This window comes from Elgaria multicarinata, chromosome 1 (assembly GCF_023053635.1).
Source record: "Elgaria multicarinata webbii isolate HBS135686 ecotype San Diego chromosome 1, rElgMul1.1.pri, whole genome shotgun sequence".
Taxonomy (NCBI): domain Eukaryota; kingdom Metazoa; phylum Chordata; class Lepidosauria; order Squamata; family Anguidae; genus Elgaria; species Elgaria multicarinata.
Window position 1 is genome coordinate 103,866,700 of NC_086171.1, and position 20,355 is coordinate 103,887,054.

The window sequence follows — 20,355 nt, forward strand, 5'->3', positions numbered from 1 at the left end:
TTGTAACTTCTGGTTCTTCCTTGATTTCCATATGTCATTTTTGTGTATTCATAGTGCTAGTTATGAGCTGTATCACTGGAAAGGCCTTTCCCTCTGTCCCATCACCATCAAGCGGGAAGGAGCAAGAGGGAACAAATGGACTCATGCACTAGCATACATCTCATTCACCATAAGCCAGGATTCTCTGTGCTTTAGTCTTAAAGGGATTCCCTTTAAGATTAAATCAAATTCCTCTCCCTCTTTTGGATTCTCAACATCCAGGCTTTTGCCACTGCAGTGAGGGACTGAGTCTGGTTCTTCTCAGAGCTAACCTTGCCTCTCCCTTACCCTGTAGTGGCAGCTGAGATGACACATTGTGGGACAGGGGAATGTGGAAAGGGCATGCTATCATTTGGATAGGCATTTTTCTAGAATGAAATGTTAAAAATTAACCCCAGTCTTGAAAAATGCATTTCAAAATAATTTTCTCATACCTTTTTTAAAGGGCCAGATAACACTAATGGATATTCCAGTATTTAAAGCTATTCAACCAGAGGTAAGTGTTTCTTATAAAACCCCTTTTATGTTGCATAATATGGTCAAATTTCCTTATGATGTCAACTTATTCGTTATGGGGTTGCATCCAATGTTAGTCCTACTTTGAATAGACCCATTGAAATGAATGAGACTTAGATTAGTTATGAATAACCTAAGTCCCATTCATTTCAGTGTATCTTCAGTGGACTACCCTTGGATACAATCTAAATTCTGGGATTCAAAATGTGTACATTTATGCATGCACATTTTTTTTTCAAACTCTCATAAACTTTTAAAGTGATCATTTTATAATGTTTTGATGTTATCCTGAGATGTTAATATAGTCAGGAATTTAACTGTCAGTAGATAACTGAAGAAGGTAATGGTAGAATGAAGTGTATTTTTGCTGTTCAAATATTCTCCATACAGCTAGTATAGAGGTGAGCCTGTCTCTGGGACGGAGTATGCTAGAAATGTGAAGTTGTTATATTTTTCCAGTGTGAGTTTTGAATAGGAAAGAAACGTGTCATAAATGAAATTCAAATGTTCTACGATAGCATAACAAAGTAAAAAATTACAATTATTAGCTAGCTGTAATTTTTCATAATCACTGACGGTTCTATCCCAAGCCTTATTTATTTTATTTATTTATTATTACACTTATATACCGCCCCCATAGCTAGAGCTCTCTGGGCAGTTTACAGCCTTCTATTCATGCAAGAAATCTTGGGCAGGGTAAGGATGCTATGGTGCTATGAATATCATGCTGAACTTTGGATTAGACAGAAACATCACAAATTGCTTCTATTTGCTGGAAAGCTAAACATGAAATATTTGAAGCAGGCAGCCTGCTTCAAATCTCAATGCAATAAGAGATGGGTTTCTCGTGTAGGAATGTATATCCATGTATGACAGATCTGGGGATAGTGAGACATTCCCTTCTATATACTTTGTGTATATAGTTTTGTATAATCCCCCCCAAAAAGAATTATGATAGGCTGCCATCGTGGGTTGATCCTAGCCTGTATACGCTAGGCTATCTTTCTGTATGGGGTGCTTGTAACTCCAGTTGCCAAGGTCCCCATCCTTTGGTCCCAGTTCTAGAAAAATTAAACAGGAGCTTTGGATATACCTTCCCAAGACACAGAGCACAGAAGTTAACATAAGCTTCCTCTGTGTTCATAGGATATTTCACAAGGTTAAGTATTGTGCAGTTTTGGTGAATCTGGAGATTTTAATGACAAATTTCAGGGAAATCCCTTTTTAAAACAAGGAAGTGTGTATAGGGAAATGGGGGTGTAAGGCAAAGGGAAAGCAATAATCACGAGCATACACACACATATTTGCAATTTAAATCAATGAAGTCAGTCTAATTTAGCTAGTCAATTTTTTCCTCCTTGAGTTGAATCTTGGATTTCAGAGTATGTACCAAATTCCTTGCAGGAAAGCGGCCAAAATCAAAATGGCCAATTCAGTAAGTGTAGTAGCAAATGCCTCTTTACAGTAAGGCTTGATTCCATCATATCTAAAAGATGCACTGATAGACATGTAAAATTTTCAGACATTTTGAAGCCATGGAAAAAACCCAGGTTTTTTCCCAGGTTTTTTTTGGGGGGAAAACAGAATTTTTCAGAAAAATTGAAATAATGCAATATTAGCATTTTTTACAGATTGAAAGTCACTTTGTTATTTTGGAACATAAAATGTAATTAAGTCCAAGTTTGTTTGGCATAAAATTATTACATTTTGTATATTAAAAGTACAGTGTATTCAAACAATTTTTACAAATTTTATTTACTTTTTTACTTTCTTTTGGTAATAAATGGAGCTACAAGCTCCTGAACTGTTAGGAACGCCTGAACTGTAAGGAACTTCTTTGGTTCTGCCAGTTTATGAGGAGCAGGCAAAAAAATCAATTTAAAACAACAGAAGAAACCACCAACATTAGTAACAAAGAAAATTATTTATGTTTCCGCTAGGCCTCCAGTGTCAAGACATAAAGCACCCATTCTCATAAAAAGAACTGAGAAAAAAGGGGAAACCAAGATTCAATGAATATGCATGAAATTTAATCAGACTCATTTTCTGACCTATAGCTATCACTATTAGTTTCAGTCTCTGCTTCCATGGAAGTGCCCCCTAGAGGCAGAAATGCATCTTGCTCTTGCTTTTGAGAGTTGTAGTCTCAGTTTGCAACCTAGGACTTGCTTGTCCTTGGTGCACAGACATTGTAATAATCTGATACTGTATAGTTTTTAGAAATCATTTGGAGAAGTAAATATCTGAACACCTTGTCTTATCATTTTATTCATCATGTTAAAATAAAACACCCCATAATCCATCTTTTCTTTTTTTTCAATTTTTTCAATTTTTTGGAAAAAACCCAAAAGAGGCTTCGGAAAAAAACGGAAAAAACTGGTTTTTTTCCAAATTTTTCCGGGTTTTTTCTGGGCCATGCTAGAACATGTAGTGGTGACTTAGCTCCAGGGTGCTGTTTATTTCTTTTTCTTACAGTGTTTTAGCTTTGTTTTTATTTGATTTGTTTTTAATTGTATTTTTAATTGACTTGTTTTTATATTTGAACTGAGATTGTGTTTTCATTTGTTTTTTATTGTTACCTGCCTTGACTGCATTTTTAGTGGAAACGCAGGATATGAATTTAATAAATAAATAAATAAGACTGAGAGAGCAGGAGAGTATCTTCGCTTGACGCGAATAGCATGCAGAAACGGTTAAACAAATACGTTTAGTTTTGTGGTGTCTAGTTTGATAAAGTTATGACTTCATGAATAAGTATTCTGTTTAATCATTAAATCTCAGTTCTTTAGCCAGTATCCATAAAATATGGCTTTCAATCTGCTGTGTAATAAGCAGTTGCTTAACATAACAAATCTAGTCTTTAATGTTATTTATTTATTTATTTATTCTAAATATGTCCTTAATTTACCTTACGTTTAGGATTTGCAATGTCTGTGGTATACTTAATTGTATGTGTACTTTTTAAACACACAAATTCTCCAAAGCAAATGAACCTCTTTCAAAAGGAGTTTCTTATAGGAACTAACACTAGCTCAGTGTAGTAAATATTTCTTTCAGGCTAATACAGTAGGTTTATTGTAAGAGCCTGGTAAATAGGAGCTGCATTAGGGAGTTGGTTTATGAAACATCAGACATCCTTCTAATCTAAATTAATGAAAGTTAATGTATTACTGGATAAAATGTATCTTGGAGTTATAGTTGTGCATTTGTAAAAATTAACTTTCTATTTTTTAAAATGAGTTCATGCATATAGAATCAGCACGATTTGTTATTCAGTGCAAAAAGCTGAGAAATGCAATCTACAGACACACACACACACACACAAATATCTTCCAGTTCCAGTGAGCTGCTGCACTGTTGTGTGTCATTTGGCATTTCTCTACACCAAGAATTCCAATATAAGGTAAAGCAATGGAGGGGTGCAGAGCAGGAGAGGCAGAGCTGCAGGAAGGACTAACAGAAAAGCAGAAAGCATCTATAGTAACTGGAAAGAGGCAGATATGTGCCACTCCTTTTCTTCCATCTGAACTCTCCGATTTGCAGTGTTGAGCTTCATTCCAGATTAGTGCCAACAAACTAGATTTTGCTGCAGAGATTGAGGAGGGTGCTTGTTTCCCTACCAAGTATCTCTAGCTGCTTGGGGTTCTGGGATCAGACCAAAGCTTTGAGGTATGCTCCCAGCAACAGTCCATGCCCTCTGAATTGTGTGACCACTTTGCAACATTGATTTTTGAGCTATTTATGCCAACACCGTGGAGTATGATATAGATATTTACTAGAAATTACTCGATTTTATTCAGTTCACAAAGTTTGAAAGAGCAAGCTTAGAGGATAATTCCCCCTGAATGCCAGAGTGATGTATTGTGCAAGCTCATCTTTAGCATCTGTAGGATGGAGTGAAATTCAAATCCGCTTCAGGGTAAGAACTGTTGTTGCTCATGCCAGTGTCCGACTAAATGCAACGGGTAAGTTGCCCATACAACTTTTCATGATGCTGAAGTTATGACAACTTCAAAGCTAAAGAAGCATTGTGAAGTTAAAATACAAGCACACAAAAACCCAAACACCAAGTACTAACAGCCATATTTCAGCTTCACACATGTCTATACCAAGACCTGCTATGTTCACTTGGGCATCCTATGTTAAATTTCTAAGATCTTCCAACATGCAAGACTGCATAACAGGCAGCTGTTGGGTGGTGCTGACCTTCTTGATGGTTTTGAGCACAGTGCTCAAGGAAGGGAGAAAAGCAGACTTGATTTAATGCTATAGCCAGGGCTATAGCCTATAACTGTCCAGAAATGCCACAAACTCCTTGTGGTATGTTGGCGATCCATGTTCTAAACAACAATACTAAATTATTTTAAATATAAATTCATTGCTCCATAATGAAAGTGTTTGTTGATTACATTACTTTTTGTTGCCAATTTTATGCTTGAAAAACGTAGTTGTTTAACAACGTTGGGCCGCCTTTCCCCTCGCCTATGTTTTGCTACTATGTGTGAATCAAACAAATGCAATACTTGTTTACTAGCATACATTAGTTTGACATAATGGACTACAGCAGGGGTTCTCAAAATTTCTACTCATAGGAGCCACTTAAGAGAGGTGAAAATGACTGAGGCCATCAGTCGCAAAATGTCAGTACAGGGTTGGAGCCAGGGCTGCGTTATCCATTAGGCAGAATGGCCTATGAAAAACTTTGGGGCTTACAAAAAGATTCAATTCAATTAAAACAAATTATTGTTTGACTTAGCAGTTTGCTCATACAGATACAGTATGTCTTAAGAAGACCAAATTAACTTTACAGCTCTTTTTGTTTTGTCATCAGATATTCAACATGCATTCACAGATGGATTTCTATTGTTCTCACATATGTATGATAACTGCACAGATAACGGACAAGTTGGTGACTAGTTTTCCAAATGGCAACATTGCTTTTAAAATGCATCTTGCCATTTTTGAAACAAGTTGTGAAGGGAAGGGCCCTTTTTCAAAGTTGTAACATATAAAGAACTGTCTTACATCAGCCTTGGGACAGAAACGAATATCTTCACTTGAACTGAGAATGGGCTTTCACAGAGAATGAAATGTGAAGTTGTAATCTCTGATTATTCTAACAAACAAAAAGAGCTGCAAAGTTAATGTTTAATTTACATTTACTGCAGACATATCATACTTGTACTAGTGTAAAGCCTTGTCTTGGGCACAAGTAGTCCTGTTCCTTTCCAGCTTTTTCCCCCCTCAGTCCCCTCACCACAGAGGGGCTCATGAATAATGCAAATGTGGCTCATGCAAATTTGATCCCTCCCTCATGTGCTCTCATTGGCCACTTCCATACCCTTTCCTCTCTTGCCCGGCGGTGATAACCTAACTATGCAGGGCCCGTCTTCACATCAAACAGATTGGCAACAGGCCTATCCGTCATCCTTCTGACAGAGGGGCTGCACTGCCTGTTTGGCATGAGGGAATTAATTGCTATTAAAACTTGAGCTTTGAATTTTTCAAAGTTTCAAAATGTTCTGCATGTCTACAATGCTCAAGCTTCAGTTTAAAACAAAAATGAGCAAGATTGGTCTGGTAGATCTTGAGTTATAAGTCTTACACTTCCATATTCTTATATAAGACAATTTGTGCCACGGTTTCCTGTCAGCATGCATATGTAAGAACAACAGAATGCATGATCTGCTGAACAGGTATCTATTAACACCTTTGCTCTAGAGGTTGCTTCAGCATTGGACATAGATTTTTCCACAAGAAAACTAAATCTTTAATTGAGTGTGGTGTATGCTGCTTCTTGCCAGCTCATCTCAGTGACAAGTTTATCCATTATCGGATAGAAGGATGATGTGCAGAATTTATTATTGTCATTTTTTAGTAGATTTTTAAAAAAACTGTTTGGAACTGCTCAGTTTCGGTGAACAGAAGGAACTTATCTTTGGTTTGGGAGGAAATGTTCTTGCAAATGTTATTGTACCTTGATACCAACCACTTGATGAAAAGTGTAGAATCTGCATAGTTATATATTTACTGGTTCTGTCTAAGACATTTGATACTATGATATATTAGTTGCAATTAGGGCTATAGAGTTCACATTTTTCTCACTGATGAATACCACCAAGTTCGAAATGTGTTTGGAATGGGGCATTGTGTAAATTATATAGCCTTTTGTAGAAGCCAGTTATGAAACTATGTATGTAGGATATTTTATATATGATATTACAATAAAATTTGTTATAATTGTGTATATGTACTTTTTCCTAAAACTTATTTGTTCTGTAGTTTATGAGTGGTTTAGGAAAGAACCATCCTTTTGGTGATACAAACCTTATTTATTATTTAAAATGTTAGCGTTCCTCTCTAACCAGTTTCCACTGTCACACCTGCCTATGCAGTGTTCGTGGCATGGCCATGGCAAAGGAGAATCAAACAAATAGGCACAGGGCAGCCTGAAGCACTGAGACCTACCTGAAAGTGGGCTGAGATCCACTAGTTAACCCTGGTCCACAGTTTGAAAAACATTGGACATTTCATAAACTGAGGAAATGAGTTTAGAGTCCTGAAGTGCACCTACTTAGGAGAATATCAAAAACAAAGAAATGCAAAATTGAGCTATTCATGATAGATAGTTCTTATTCCCGGGATTGTTTTTCCATTAAATAGTCTAAAAATATTATTGAAGAATGTAATTTAAACAAAATCCTGCACCATGCTGTTCTGGTCTGTAAGAATGAAACATCTTATATTGTAAAGGCATAGCTTCTTAAAAGATTGAGTCAGAGCCCATGGCATTTGACGAGGAAATAAAAGTCAGAACTCAGGTTTTTATCCAGCAAATCCAGCCTTACTGATAATCATTAAGAAAAATGTAATTTTAAGTTCAGTGGACTATTTCGCTTAGCTAATAAAAAAAACTGATATTGTTTAGAAATTTGAGTAAACAATTACATCTATCTTAAACTATTTCACACTGTTAATCCAGGAGCTGTCAAGCTGTGGTTGGAATAAAAAGGAGAAATACAGTTCCGCACCAAATGCAGTTGCCTTTACAAGAAGATTCAACCATGTAAGTTTCCTGTCTACATGTAGCACCTTATCTTTATGCATCAAAGCATTCCTGTTTAAACAAGTCCTGTTTATTCCAAATATGGTTTATCACTAGTGTGATGGATACATTAGCATTCTGTCAGAAAGCCAATTGAATTCATTTATCTCTGGGGAGCAGACCATTTAAACAACCCTTCCCCCCCCCGCCCCCAGTTGGGTAAAAGTTTAAATCGAAACCTCACAAGGCAGGCATACGTGCCCATACTCCCCATCCCCCCAGCGGAGAATGAAAGATTACAAGTGTAAACTGAATTTGGCATATATACCTCCAGTTTCATAGGCAGTAAGCATATATAGTTACTGGGGAACATGGGTTGGAGGGTGCTGTTCCACCATGTCCTGCTTGTAGGTCCCTGGTTGACAGCTGGTTGGTCACTGTGTGAACAGAGTGCTGGACGAGATGGACCCTTGTCTGATTCAGCATGTCTCTTCTTACGTTCTTAAATATCCAGTTTGTGTATGAACAAACATATACCCAAGTGGGAAATGTCCAAGATCCCCTTTGAACCATTTAAAACTCATCAGGGAATTTGAGCTATTCCTTAAGACTCCAAATATCTGCTAAAATGCACTTTCCCTTTTTATTTCTCTCCTCCCACCCTCCCTAGTCATAGAACCTATGCCCAAAGTTCTGACAGTCAAGCAATAAAGCTAAAAAAAACACGTCCACCTTGCAACCCCTTGACAATGAACCATTGACAATTTGACAATGAATGGAGAAACAATAGAAAACAGAATGAGGAAGGCAAAAAGTCTCTGTCACAAAATCAGCCAGTAAATTAGGAAAATTCTATCTCAATCCTGCAGTAAAGCCAGTAGCTAGCAAGAGCCCAAACAGGATTGTGCCCTTATGTCGTTACTGTAAAAGCCTATGGCTTCTACTTGTATATATAATAAGGTTTATTAGTTTTCTAAAATGGATTTTCTACTTCTTTGTTCAATTTTGTAATCATTCTCCTTCTAAAAATGTGTGATACAATGTATATCATCTTTCAGTTTTCTTCCACTCTCCCAACAAATTACAACTAGAATTCAGATTTGGCAAGAATGGGAGTAGTAAATAGCTTACAGATGGCTTTTAGTAAAAGCATTCTGAAATTTAGATGTAGCAGGGGTATTGTGTAGTTCACTGCGATCTGTCAAGAGGATTCTAGCATTTCTAAAGCTAATTATGTAACTACTTTTACATCTGTACATAGTATGCTAAAGTGGATAAGTAACCTATAAACTCAGATTTTGAGAGCAGGTCAGATGGAGGAAGGGTCAGTGACGCAAAATGCAGTTTTCACATATGTTGCACATTTCAACTTCCATTTCTGAAGAAAAGCCTTTAAAAAAAGACAATGAGAGTCTGTGTTTTTAATTTTTGAGCTGCTGCTACAGTGATCTCCATTCTGAACACCTACCTATTAACTGGCTGTGAAAAGATGTTCATAATGTTTACTTTTAAAAGTAATTTTAAATTGTTTTAATTTTTGTAAACTGCCTAGAGAACTTTGACTATGAGGCGATATAAAATTGTAATAAATTAAATTTAAAGTTTTAAAAAAGCAGTTATTCAGAACTGAAACATGGACTTATCAGGACTGGTTGACATTAGGAAAAATAACTTGGACCATTCTTGAAATATTCAGGCTCACAATAAGGAACAACGTATGTTGAGAAAGACTTTAATTAATAAATATATTGTTTTTCCACCAGATTTCTTCATAAATCTGTTCAGTTATTGTCTACTCAATGAAACACAGTTCTGAATCAAAACCATGCCAATATGTAAGAAATCTGGAATATATAAAATTGAAGTGGGCTCCTAAATCATGGCTCGTATAATATCTTGAAAAAAGAATTTTAAAAAACAGTGGGTTAGATTCCAGACTAAGTTAGTTGTACTTAGTTCCAATTGAAATCAATAAGAATTGAGTTATTCCTGATTAGGGATTTTTGAGCAATTGTTTTCAGTTCATTTTTGATCGGGATTTACCCAGTTCACATCTCCTAAACCAACACAGACTTGAACACACTCTGTGGTTTAAGTCCATACATTTCTGAGCTTGCGATCTGCTTCACAGACCAAAAAATGGGCTGGACATCGGAAAAATGCACATTGGAAAAATGCACATGGAATGCACACATTTCAAAGATCTGCACAACTGATGCATACAATTGGGAAAAGATCATAATCGGATATCTTGAGGTGGAATTTGGAGAACTTTGACAAGCTTGAGTTTTTGCTTGTACACACATTCTTATTCATGACTAACTTTTCACATTGGTTTCAGTGGATATTAAGTGCAACTTGCTTAGTCTGACTCCAGCCCAATGAATAGAATGAGAGGAATACATGAATATTGTGTTTGTAATTTCTTTCACGTCTTATGATAGATAATTAGCTGCGTTGAATTCCATTTTCTTTGTGGAAAGATAGGGTAGGGGGAGAAATCAGGTTATATATTAAGGCAAGGAGAATTCTGAGTCAAATTCTTAGCATGCTAATAAATCTACCTAGAAATAGGAAAAGTAATATCAGAGGAAGAATGGAAATGGATTTAGAAGAATGTGTTGTTCTGGAAATGGGGTTTGAAGAACAGAAAACTCATTTTATATGAGTTTTAATAAAAACATTATTTACCTGATACCTCATTCCATTTACAGGGCTATCATCCTATGGCCATCTGGAAAGAGCCAGGCAGAATGGGAATTGACAGAGGTTTTTTCACCTCCTGTTCTTCTTGAAAAAGAATTTAGAGCTAGACAGGCCTCTAAGCCCATCTAGTTTGCTTACATGGCAGTTGAGAGGAACAGGAGGCTTTTGAATCCAGTATATACATGGCATTTCCTCCCCTCCTTGCCTATCAGCACGAGCTCTTTCCACTCTCCCAATCATCATCCATGGTTGCAACAGATGTGACCTCAGAAGAGGTGCTGCTGTAGAAGTTTTCTCAGTGGTGGAGAGGGGAATAAATCCTTGCTTAGATCTCTTTGGGTGGGGAGATGCATTTATGGCTTTGAGGGGAGGAATCTGACATATCATATCCCATGACCCATAGGGTTGCTCTGTTAAGTGAAATTTACCCAGACATTAATTATGTATGTTGGGAATGCAGTGCAATCCAGGCAGACAGGCAGATTTGAACCATATTTACTGGAATGACCTAAGATTGTAGAATACTGGAAGTTGATCCTCTGTCGGATAGAAGAAATGACAGGAAATAATTCATTATTTGATCTCTTGGTGCTGTATGTTCTGTTACGCTACTGGAGGACAGACAAATTATATATCTGCTGACAGTACGCAAGATTGGCTATTAATTTTAATGGGGAAAACCAAGCCTGCTATCAGTAAAATATTGGTTTTTAAGAGTTTGTGATGTGGTTTATACATGTTTAAATTAACCAATATATTTAAAATAAGATACAGAAGACAAATTGATTATAGATTTGCTCAGAAGTGGAGCTTGTTTATAATGAACTGGAATCCAAAAGTACAGGACAATGCTCAACCTTATGCTGTACTTAGAGTGATTTGAGACTTCTAAATTATTATTTGTATTACTATTTATTGCATTTCTATTCCATCCCATAGCCAAAGGTTTACAAAGGTTTAAACTAAATGGATATAGTATTTTTATTGAAACATGTATTTATTGATGTTTAAAGTTGATATATATTGATAAATTTATGTATGATGGTACTATATATGAATGCAGGTATATTAATAGTTTAATTATTCATACTCTGCATTATGCACTTTTATCTTTATATTAGGTTTATGGTGCACATCGTTCTGTTGAATATGTACCCTATAAATATAATGAATATTTAAAAACTATTGCAATGCTCTTAGTAGTGAATGAATTTACATTTGTTTGGTTAACTGGCTGCTAAATTAAATTAGAATTTCAAAGGTTTTTATAATTTGAAAACATTGCTTAATAATTGTGAATTCGCCACACTTCTGTACCACCACCATTTTCCTGTTCTTTTATGTGTATTACATTCTTTTTGTTTTTAGGTAAGTTTTTGGGTTGTTCGAGAGATTCTTCATGCACAGACATTAAAAATAAGAGCTGAAGTTTTAAGCCACTATATTAAAACTGCTAAGGTAAGAAAATCTTGTTTGGAGCACATCAAAAATAAACTTACATAACTACGTTCAGAAATATACTAGATAAATATTTGGCCCCATTTACTTTTGTTATGAGGTCATATTTGGCTTCATCATTTATACAAAATGCAACTTGGAATGTTGGAACAATATTCATTGATAGCAACTGAATAATTAAAAAGTAGTAAACTGTGATAGTGCTAATGATGTGTCTTGGGGAGTGGAATGGCAACAATACTTACTTTGGATGCAATCCAGAGATATTTGTGATTATGTTCCATTGAAACTAATAGTGCATTTGTTGATTCCAGTGCGACCTAGCTTGGAATTACTTGGAATTAGATCCCACTGAAGTTAATTGGACAGGTTTCTAAATAAATATGTTTGGGGTTGAGAAGTGTTGAACTTTCTCTGGACTTCAGTTTTTTGAATGATACATTGGAAAATGTAGACTATGGAAAATCTTTAAGTTACTTTCTACTTGCAACATTTCTTGTTTGGATTTCCTTGCTTATGGTTTCTGTTATCAAACTTCTCCAAAGAGAGCTATAACTTGGATTCGAATAACATCATAGACATGGAGAAGTAATATCAACTGTTGACAAGAAAAGGGCTTGGTGGAGATTGTAGTTCAGGAAAGCGCTTTGCAGCATATGTCCTTCATCCTTCTCTGTTCTGATCAAGTTCTTCCCTTTTCTGGGTTGGCCATTGTTAACCTTAATGCAGATGTAACACTAACCACATTTAACATTAAAAGGAGTGAAGGAAGGAATGTGCTCCTGATCTCTTAACTATGGTTAAGATATTGGTCAGTGTTAAGTCTGCTCTAGACCAAGTTTACATGCACAAAGTGTTGGATCCAGATATTTGCCCACAAAAACACCTTCTGCTACAATCAGAGAAGGTGCCTCTGCTCAATTTCCCACAATCTTCCTTTTCCCAATCAGCCTCCTGCACTACCATTCCACTCAGTGGCGTCCCTCAACCCTCAAGTGAGCTTTTTCAGTAGTCTCTTTGAGCAGGTAGGAAGAGGAACGGACAAGAAATTTAGCTTCCACCTGTTCTGCAGGCAGGTATCTAAATCGAAAAATAGGTTGCATAGAACAACATAGACATGAGGCTTTGCCCTTTGCTTAAAGCTTGTAATAATCTGGGGAACTTTTTTAAAAAATTATCAGTTGCTTCCTGATAGTGTTGGTTCTTTGTTCATAGGGTAATTTGTCTTCTATAAAATAGGTTGATAATTTAAATTGTGGTAACAACATTAATAGATACTGAACTGCTATGTTTTGTTCTTGTCCTCAGAAACTCTATGAGCTAAATAATCTACATGCTCTTATGGCTGTGGTGTCTGGATTACAAAGTGCCCCCATCTTCAGGTTGACTAAAACATGGGCGGTGAGTTAATTATATAGAGCAATGACTGATTGCTTCCCTTTTCTTAACTATGAATCTTGAAAATAGTGGCAAAAGTGTCAGAATGGCAGGCATGTTGCAAGACCTTGCTTGCATCTCTTACCACCAATATTCCCTCTGCACAGAAAACATGCACACCAGAATATCATGCCCCGTCCAGAGTTCTTAACTTCTGGCCAGGCTATCTGAGACACCAAGAACAGCCATAAAGGTTTGAAATTGAAACAGATTGGGTCACGGAATGGTTTGGTTGTATGCTTTGTTAATTGGGCCCCAAAACTTCATTTTTTGTTCAATTATTAGACATAGCAGTGTGTGTGTGTGTGTGTGTGTGTATATATTTATTTTTATTTTTTTCTGTCATGTTTTGTCTGTTGCCCATTCAGATGCCTCATAGTTTGTTATAACAGAATGTTGTGGCATCCAAAGAATGATTTATTATGGTATAAGCTTCTATAGGCTGCTAGAGTTAATTCATCAGATGATGTAGACTCTAGTCTACACAGGTTTGTCATAATAAATGTGTTGATCTTTTAGATGTCAAAAAGCTCTGGTTGTATTTGCTATAACATGGCAGCACAACTATCCCTCTGGAAATCTTTTTTAAAAAATCCAAATATCTTTATGAAGTACACACATGTGTAAGGCTTGAGCATTATGGTTTGTAGTCTTACCTAAATCCCTAGAGTTTCCCAAGAATATATCCTTATTGGTGTCTGTTCATACTCACTCATGCCTAAATGTTTGATTTGAAAGAACAGATGTTCTACTTTCACACACAAAAATTCTAAATGCTTTTTCTTCATGTCTGCCTATCTTGGTCCTCTGTTAAATAGACTCCTAGTGAGTTATTCAATACTACTTTTGTTGATGATCATTGAACCATTCTCTAATTTGGCATCCTCCTGTAAACATAATCCATTTATAATCCTGGGTGAGAAATATAACTGACTTCCAGTAACTGATTATGTATGACAAGAAATTCATTTTGACTGTGTCTTATCCACACAGTCTACTCATTATGTCCTTTGCTACAGCATATGCTTTCAGCATGCTTTGAAACTGAAATACTCTTTAAGCAGATTATAGTTAAACCACACAGTAGTTTTTTGTTCCAAAAGTTACTATGGGTACATAGAATCATACAGTTGGAAGAGGCCTCAGAGGTCATTTAGTCCAACCCAGTATTGATGCAGGAAATGAATGTGGCTTTTTTACTGTTAGATAGTAGAATAATATTATTGTTCCTTTAGAAAACATTTAGCAAAGTTTTTCATAGGTCATTTATTTATTTATTGCATTTATATACCGCCTCATAGCCGAAGCTCTCTGGGCGGTATACAAAAGTTAAAAACAGTAAACATTAAAAACAAATATACAAAGTTTAAAAACATAAAAAGCATAAAAACAACAGTACCCTTATAAAAACAGCTATTCTGGGGTCAGTTAAAAAGAAACAAACTCAGCTCATGTTGTTAAATGCTGTTAAATGCCTGGGAGGTCATGGCTTCTAAGCTTTTATATGACCAATGGTAGGTCAGTTAGAAGAAGTATAAGACATAATTTTGCTATAAATCTACACTGTCTCTAGCCTAGACTGTAAACCCATTATCCAAGGGTTTACTGGGTTTATCTGTTGCACAGCTGTTTGTATAGCCGTTCGTATATTCTCATTTATTTTATTTTATTTTATTTTCGTTTTCACTGACCCCCACCTCCTTTATCACCTCCCACATGTCCTAGCAAAGGTCTGGGCTTTCCAGGATTGGGGTGTTTTTTGTGTCCTGTCAGTGGGCAGACAGGCTGCTTTACGTCAGGGGTAGGAAACCCATGAGCACATTTGGCAATTTGAGAAGCTGTCCTGGGCACCACTGCTAAATGTCTGCCATGGGAGATGTAGCTAGTCACAAAGGACAAGGAAACTGCTCAAGAGTCTGAGTACAAGGCAGACAACTCTTTAGGCATCTGTGGGTAATTAAGATGTGAATAGCTAGAGGCCCTCACTTAGGTTTGAAGTGATCCCAGCTGATGGTAAGAAGATTTGTTAACTTTTTTTATTGTTATTAATAAAAGTAGGAGGGATAGGGCATCTCAACAAGAACCAAGAAAGGTGTCCAGGAGTACACTTGTGTCCATGGGCACCAAATTGCCTACTGTTGACACTGAGAACATAGAAAATTCACAGTAAAGCATTTTCTATTTTTTTCACAATTAAAATGGTTTCAAACAGTGTGCTATTCTTCTAATAGACTCAGTACCTAATTTTCACATTAAACAATCATAACTTTGCATTCTTTCTTTATGTAGTTCATTGTTAAATTGTTGGAAAACAAAGACACAGGTTTCATAACAATAATCTTTGGTTCTTCTCCCCTCACCCCCCACAGTTATTGAGCCGAAAGGACAAAACTACTTTTGACAAGTTGGAATATGTAATGAGTAAAGAAGACAATTATAAAAGACTTAGAGACTATATTAGCAGCTTGAAGATGACTCCTTGCATTCCTTATTTAGGTAAGATAAACATTTAAACTTTTTAGCTACATCATAAATATATTAATACCTACACAGTGCCTGTGAACAAGAGAAATCTTTCCTAAATCCTTTAAACATTGTTTTGTCAACATCATGTTCTTCAGAATTAGTGTCTATTTGTTTGATATTCTAGTTCTACCTTCTATTACATTGGGCCAGATTCACACAACCGTTATTTAGGATTGTTTCAAACTGGATTTGCCTTCTGCCTGGTTTAAATAAGTATATCAGAACTCTTATGTTAATAACTGTTCTTTGTATCCAAATAGCTAGCAGGCATCAACAATTTATGCCGAAAGAATTGGCTAAACCCTTATTTATGTACCGGTATTCGGGGTATGTGGTGAACCTTTCACACAGATACAAACTACAGATACAAACCAGGATGTCACATTGGTTTGAAAAGGATTTTGTGAGTTATGGGAGGCTAAATCATATAAGTGGCCAATGATTCCACAATTGTGAAGTTTAGCAGACTTTTATTTTAATTAAAAGGAATTCAGCATAGGTATCAAATATGTGATGATTCTGTTGTGGTGATGATAGAGTATTTGTTAACTAATATTTATTCCTGGATGTGTGAAACATGTCCATAACATGGGCATACATGTTAAACTTTCTGGATTAGTACTATTTGCTGAATATACTATTTGCTAGATATACAGTAGTATGTTAAGAACTAGTTTTTAAGAACTAGTTCAAGAATTGGTATGCTATTTGACTACTAGACTACAAGATTTTGTTGGTGACAAGGAAGATGTCTTTTATGCCTCCTTTTGGATATTCAGGAAAATTGTGCATTGCAGTATGTCAGCTCTACTGATTATGTTATGAACTTCTCTTCAAGTTAAGTTAATAGGAAATTCAAATTTTTAAAATGTCAGTACTTCTTTCAAGACATGACACTTTTTTAAAATGTCAGCACTTCTTTCAAGACATGACACTTTAACATTTGTATATTGATTAACAATGGCTGTTCACTAAAGGTACTTATTTGACTACATTTTTTAATTCCTTATTAGCAGGGGTCTACCAATAATGTCTTGGCTTGATGGCCAACCATTATTTATAATAGAATATATATATTAAGTACCTCTGAGCATATGCAAAGTGCCAATCCCTTTCCACTGAACATCTGCAACCTGGCCTCTCCCTTCACAGAACCAAGGTGAAGGGCTTACAGAACAGATGATTTCTGTAATCAGGCCTGATTTCTTGAACCTCTTATTTTCGAAATTCAACACTTCCTCCATATTCCTTGCCAGTATTATGTACACTGATATGCAACAGACTCCCTCAAGAAAAAGAAAATCCAGTTCTAGTTTTCCCTAATTCCCATCCAGTGCTTTTCAAAAAAAAAAAAAAATTATCCCATCTCCCACCCAATGTAATTTCTCCCACCCTTTCATTTGTTCCTCCATGTTTTTCTGCTATCTTCCCTTCTTTATTGAGGTTCAGTTCTACATAAGTTAAGAACTATGAACTTGAGTTTTTTCTTTCCTCAAGGAAGTGGAGAAAGAGGCCAACAATGGAGGCAGCTTTTTATCTAGAATTGCAAGTCCACTCTGCTGCAAAGACCATAGTCAGGGAGACAATTCAGAATTAGGGAACAATGAGAAACCCTACTGGGGTGGCATAGGTGGGGCTGAAGGCAGCAGACAAGGCAGGCACATATGGAAGCAAGAAGTAAAAGGATTGAGGGGCATAAACAGAAGTATTTAACATCTCTATGCCAATTAATAAGAGGCAGCATTAAAGACCAGGCACTGTCCTCTTTCTGGTAATGTAGTGATGCTGCTGAATCGAAAAAATCCTACCTCACTTTAAAAAACAACATGCGAAATACCATGTTTTCTCCTTGCTGGAGGCTCTCCCCCAATGGTGATCATTAGAATTATATCTATGGTTACCATATGTGTAGCTTCCTGCTTGTTAGTTAGTTACATAGAACAGAACAAGAGGAGCAGTTTAATGGCTCTCTAAATTTATTGGGAAATACCTTAATATGGCATGAATTGCTGTTACAAAGCCATGGTATAGAGGTACCATGCCAAAACTTATTGAGAATATTATCACCATATTATTTGTGCATATAGAGGAGAATTGTAGAGAGTTAGTTATACTGTGGAAGTTATACTCAAGGTTGAAAAATAAGTAATGGTCCATGTTAATTTACAAAAAAAATAATCTGGAGCTGAGTGTTGACTTGGTGTGCAGCAACTTCCAAATAAGTTTTACAATGTAAATGCAAATAAAGCTTTAGATACGGCATGCAGCCAGAGCAAAATTTAAAAATGTGACAGCAAGAAAGAGTTTTATTGATGTGTTTTTGAAGGGGATGTGGTTTCATATATTACATCCCTCCAGATGCTGTTTATTTAACAAAGTGGAGAGTGTGGAAAAATGTTGACATATCTCTGCTGAACTTCCTTAGAGTAAAAAGACTATAAACAATAGAGAGCTCTAGTTTGGCAATTCGTAGGAAGAAAATGGCTGTTTTTCTATTACAGCTTTGAATAAGAAAACCATTGTAATAGTGATTTGTTCCAGTAATAAACTATAGGAATCAGCAATTTATAGGACAGAAAAATAAAACAGCGATTTAGAACATGACAAAAATTGGTTCATGAATTACTTTCATTTTGCTCATAAAACAATGAGGCAGGCAGCACACTTCTTACTCAAGGTACTGCAGTGAGGGGGGAAAATCACAGAGAGAAAAACATTCCAAATCTACAATACAATATTTTAACGTAGTATTTTACGTGCATTCTCTTTCCCCAGCGTCAATCTTTTTTTATATAAAAGAACTACATACTAACCTTCAAGATCGTGTTATACAGTAGCCCACTACAATTTTTTTTGTAGAAACCTGAGAACTTTTATTTTCCTTCTTCTGGCCAGGATCCAAAGAGGACCATGTAAATGTGCAAAATACTTCTGTACATGCAGGATGTATACTTACATGCTGCTTTTCCCTTCTGGTGGCTGCCCGTTGTGCCCCTTCAAAGGGTACAGAGTCCACAACTTGTGGTTTGCCATTCTAGAGCCAAGATCTGTGATAACCGCTGACCACTTTTCTTAAGGTGGTTCTTTCCATGCAGTGCTGGAACCTCCTGTAAAAGCCCAGTACAAATACGAAGAACCACCCTCTTTGCTTTCCTCAAATGCTCAAGGGGGAAGTATGCTTGTACAAATGTCCAGTACAAATGTCCATTTGTATAAAATGCCCAGTTGCACTGGGCATTTTATACTGGTCTTGTGAAATAGGTGATCACACTGCTGGTGAGCAGGTGAATAGGCTTCTGGAAATGGGATAGAAAAATCCTATTGCATGGCCCTTTGGATCTTGGCTTTTTTATTTGAATTGAAGAGTTGAAGTCCCTTGTTGAAAAGGTGTTTAAAAACGTTGAATATTAAAGTATTAAAGTCTTGTGCTACTGCAGAAAAATAGTTTCAAAACCACACAATGCTATAGTTTTGCATGCTTGTAAAGATAATTTTAGAAATTTGTGCGAGGTCTATTAAATCATAGGTTAATATGATGTCAGAATGTTAATAGCAATAGATTCTAATTAAGAGATTTGAATAGAATTGTCAGTGTTGGGCCAGGTGAAAATGACTGAGAGTGCTTTAAAAAAAATCTAGTTAAAACACAAAAATGCTGTATGGCTCTGTCAAAATAATACAAAAACAAAATCGGCATTCATCTGGCTGCTTGAAATACTTTGCTGCTTCTCCTGTTTGCTGGAAATGTTTAATGAGGAGAGAACACCCAAGTTAAAAAAAAAAAGCAGCTCAGATACATTTTGACCATTCAGCCTTCAAAACTTCAGATTAATAGACTGTGACCCCCAGATCTCTCTCCAGCCCAGCGCCTTGTTGTCTGCTGCACTGCAGTGGAAGGAAAAGGCAGCCATGGCAAGCATTTCCTTAACATGGAGGAATTAAATGTGTGAGAACCACTTCTCAGTCATAGGTTGGCAATCCCAAGTATCACATTCAGTATAATGGTTTGTACGGTGGACAGAGCAGTTGTTTTGGGCCTGTCATTTGGATAAGAAAGAAGGAAATCTGTCAAATTACCAAATTAATTACCAAATTAACAGTTTTCCAGTTATTTTAAATTATGTAAATGTCAGGCTTCTAAGAAATATGACAAGTAAAACAGTTGTAGCTCTATGTGAATTTCATTATTCACATCTTCAGCATTCATGGAATACTTGGGTGTGGTTTGATGCATCTAAATTATTTTTAATAAGCAAACATTTATTTTCGGGGAGAATTTCTCCTATAATTTCAATATAGGAGGTTCTTATACTACATGGTGGTGTGGGCATGGCTGGTCACAAACACTTCTTTTCCCAAAGGCAAACTGGTAAGACTAAAAGTAACTTGCCCAAGAGCCTAAGTATAAGGCAGAGCTCCAAAATACAAAAACACTATTTTGAACCCAACTAAACACTATTTTGAACCCACTTTTTGTGAACCGCCCAGAGAGCTCCGGCTATTGGGCGGTATAGAAATGTAATAAATAAATAAATAAAGATGGCATTGGGGGCAGAATTTCACTTTGCAGCACGTCAGCTTCTCAATTAAAAAATAATTCAAACATCTTAAATAAAATAAAAATCAGA

General features: G+C 36.2%; 1 protein-coding gene across 2 annotated transcripts in view; it reads left to right on the top strand.

The window, feature by feature from the left end:
- RALGPS2 (Ral GEF with PH domain and SH3 binding motif 2) overlaps positions 1-20,355 on the top strand; it is a 142,828-nt gene that overhangs the window by 46,244 nt on the left and 76,229 nt on the right. For both annotated transcript variants that reach the window (XM_063134320.1, XM_063134328.1), the window contains exons 4-8: positions 485-535; positions 7,538-7,621; positions 11,675-11,764; positions 13,073-13,165; positions 15,571-15,697. In XM_063134320.1, coding sequence (XP_062990390.1) covers positions 485-535; positions 7,538-7,621; positions 11,675-11,764; positions 13,073-13,165; positions 15,571-15,697 — 445 coding nt within the window. The remainder of the gene's footprint in view (positions 1-484; positions 536-7,537; positions 7,622-11,674; positions 11,765-13,072; positions 13,166-15,570; positions 15,698-20,355) is intronic.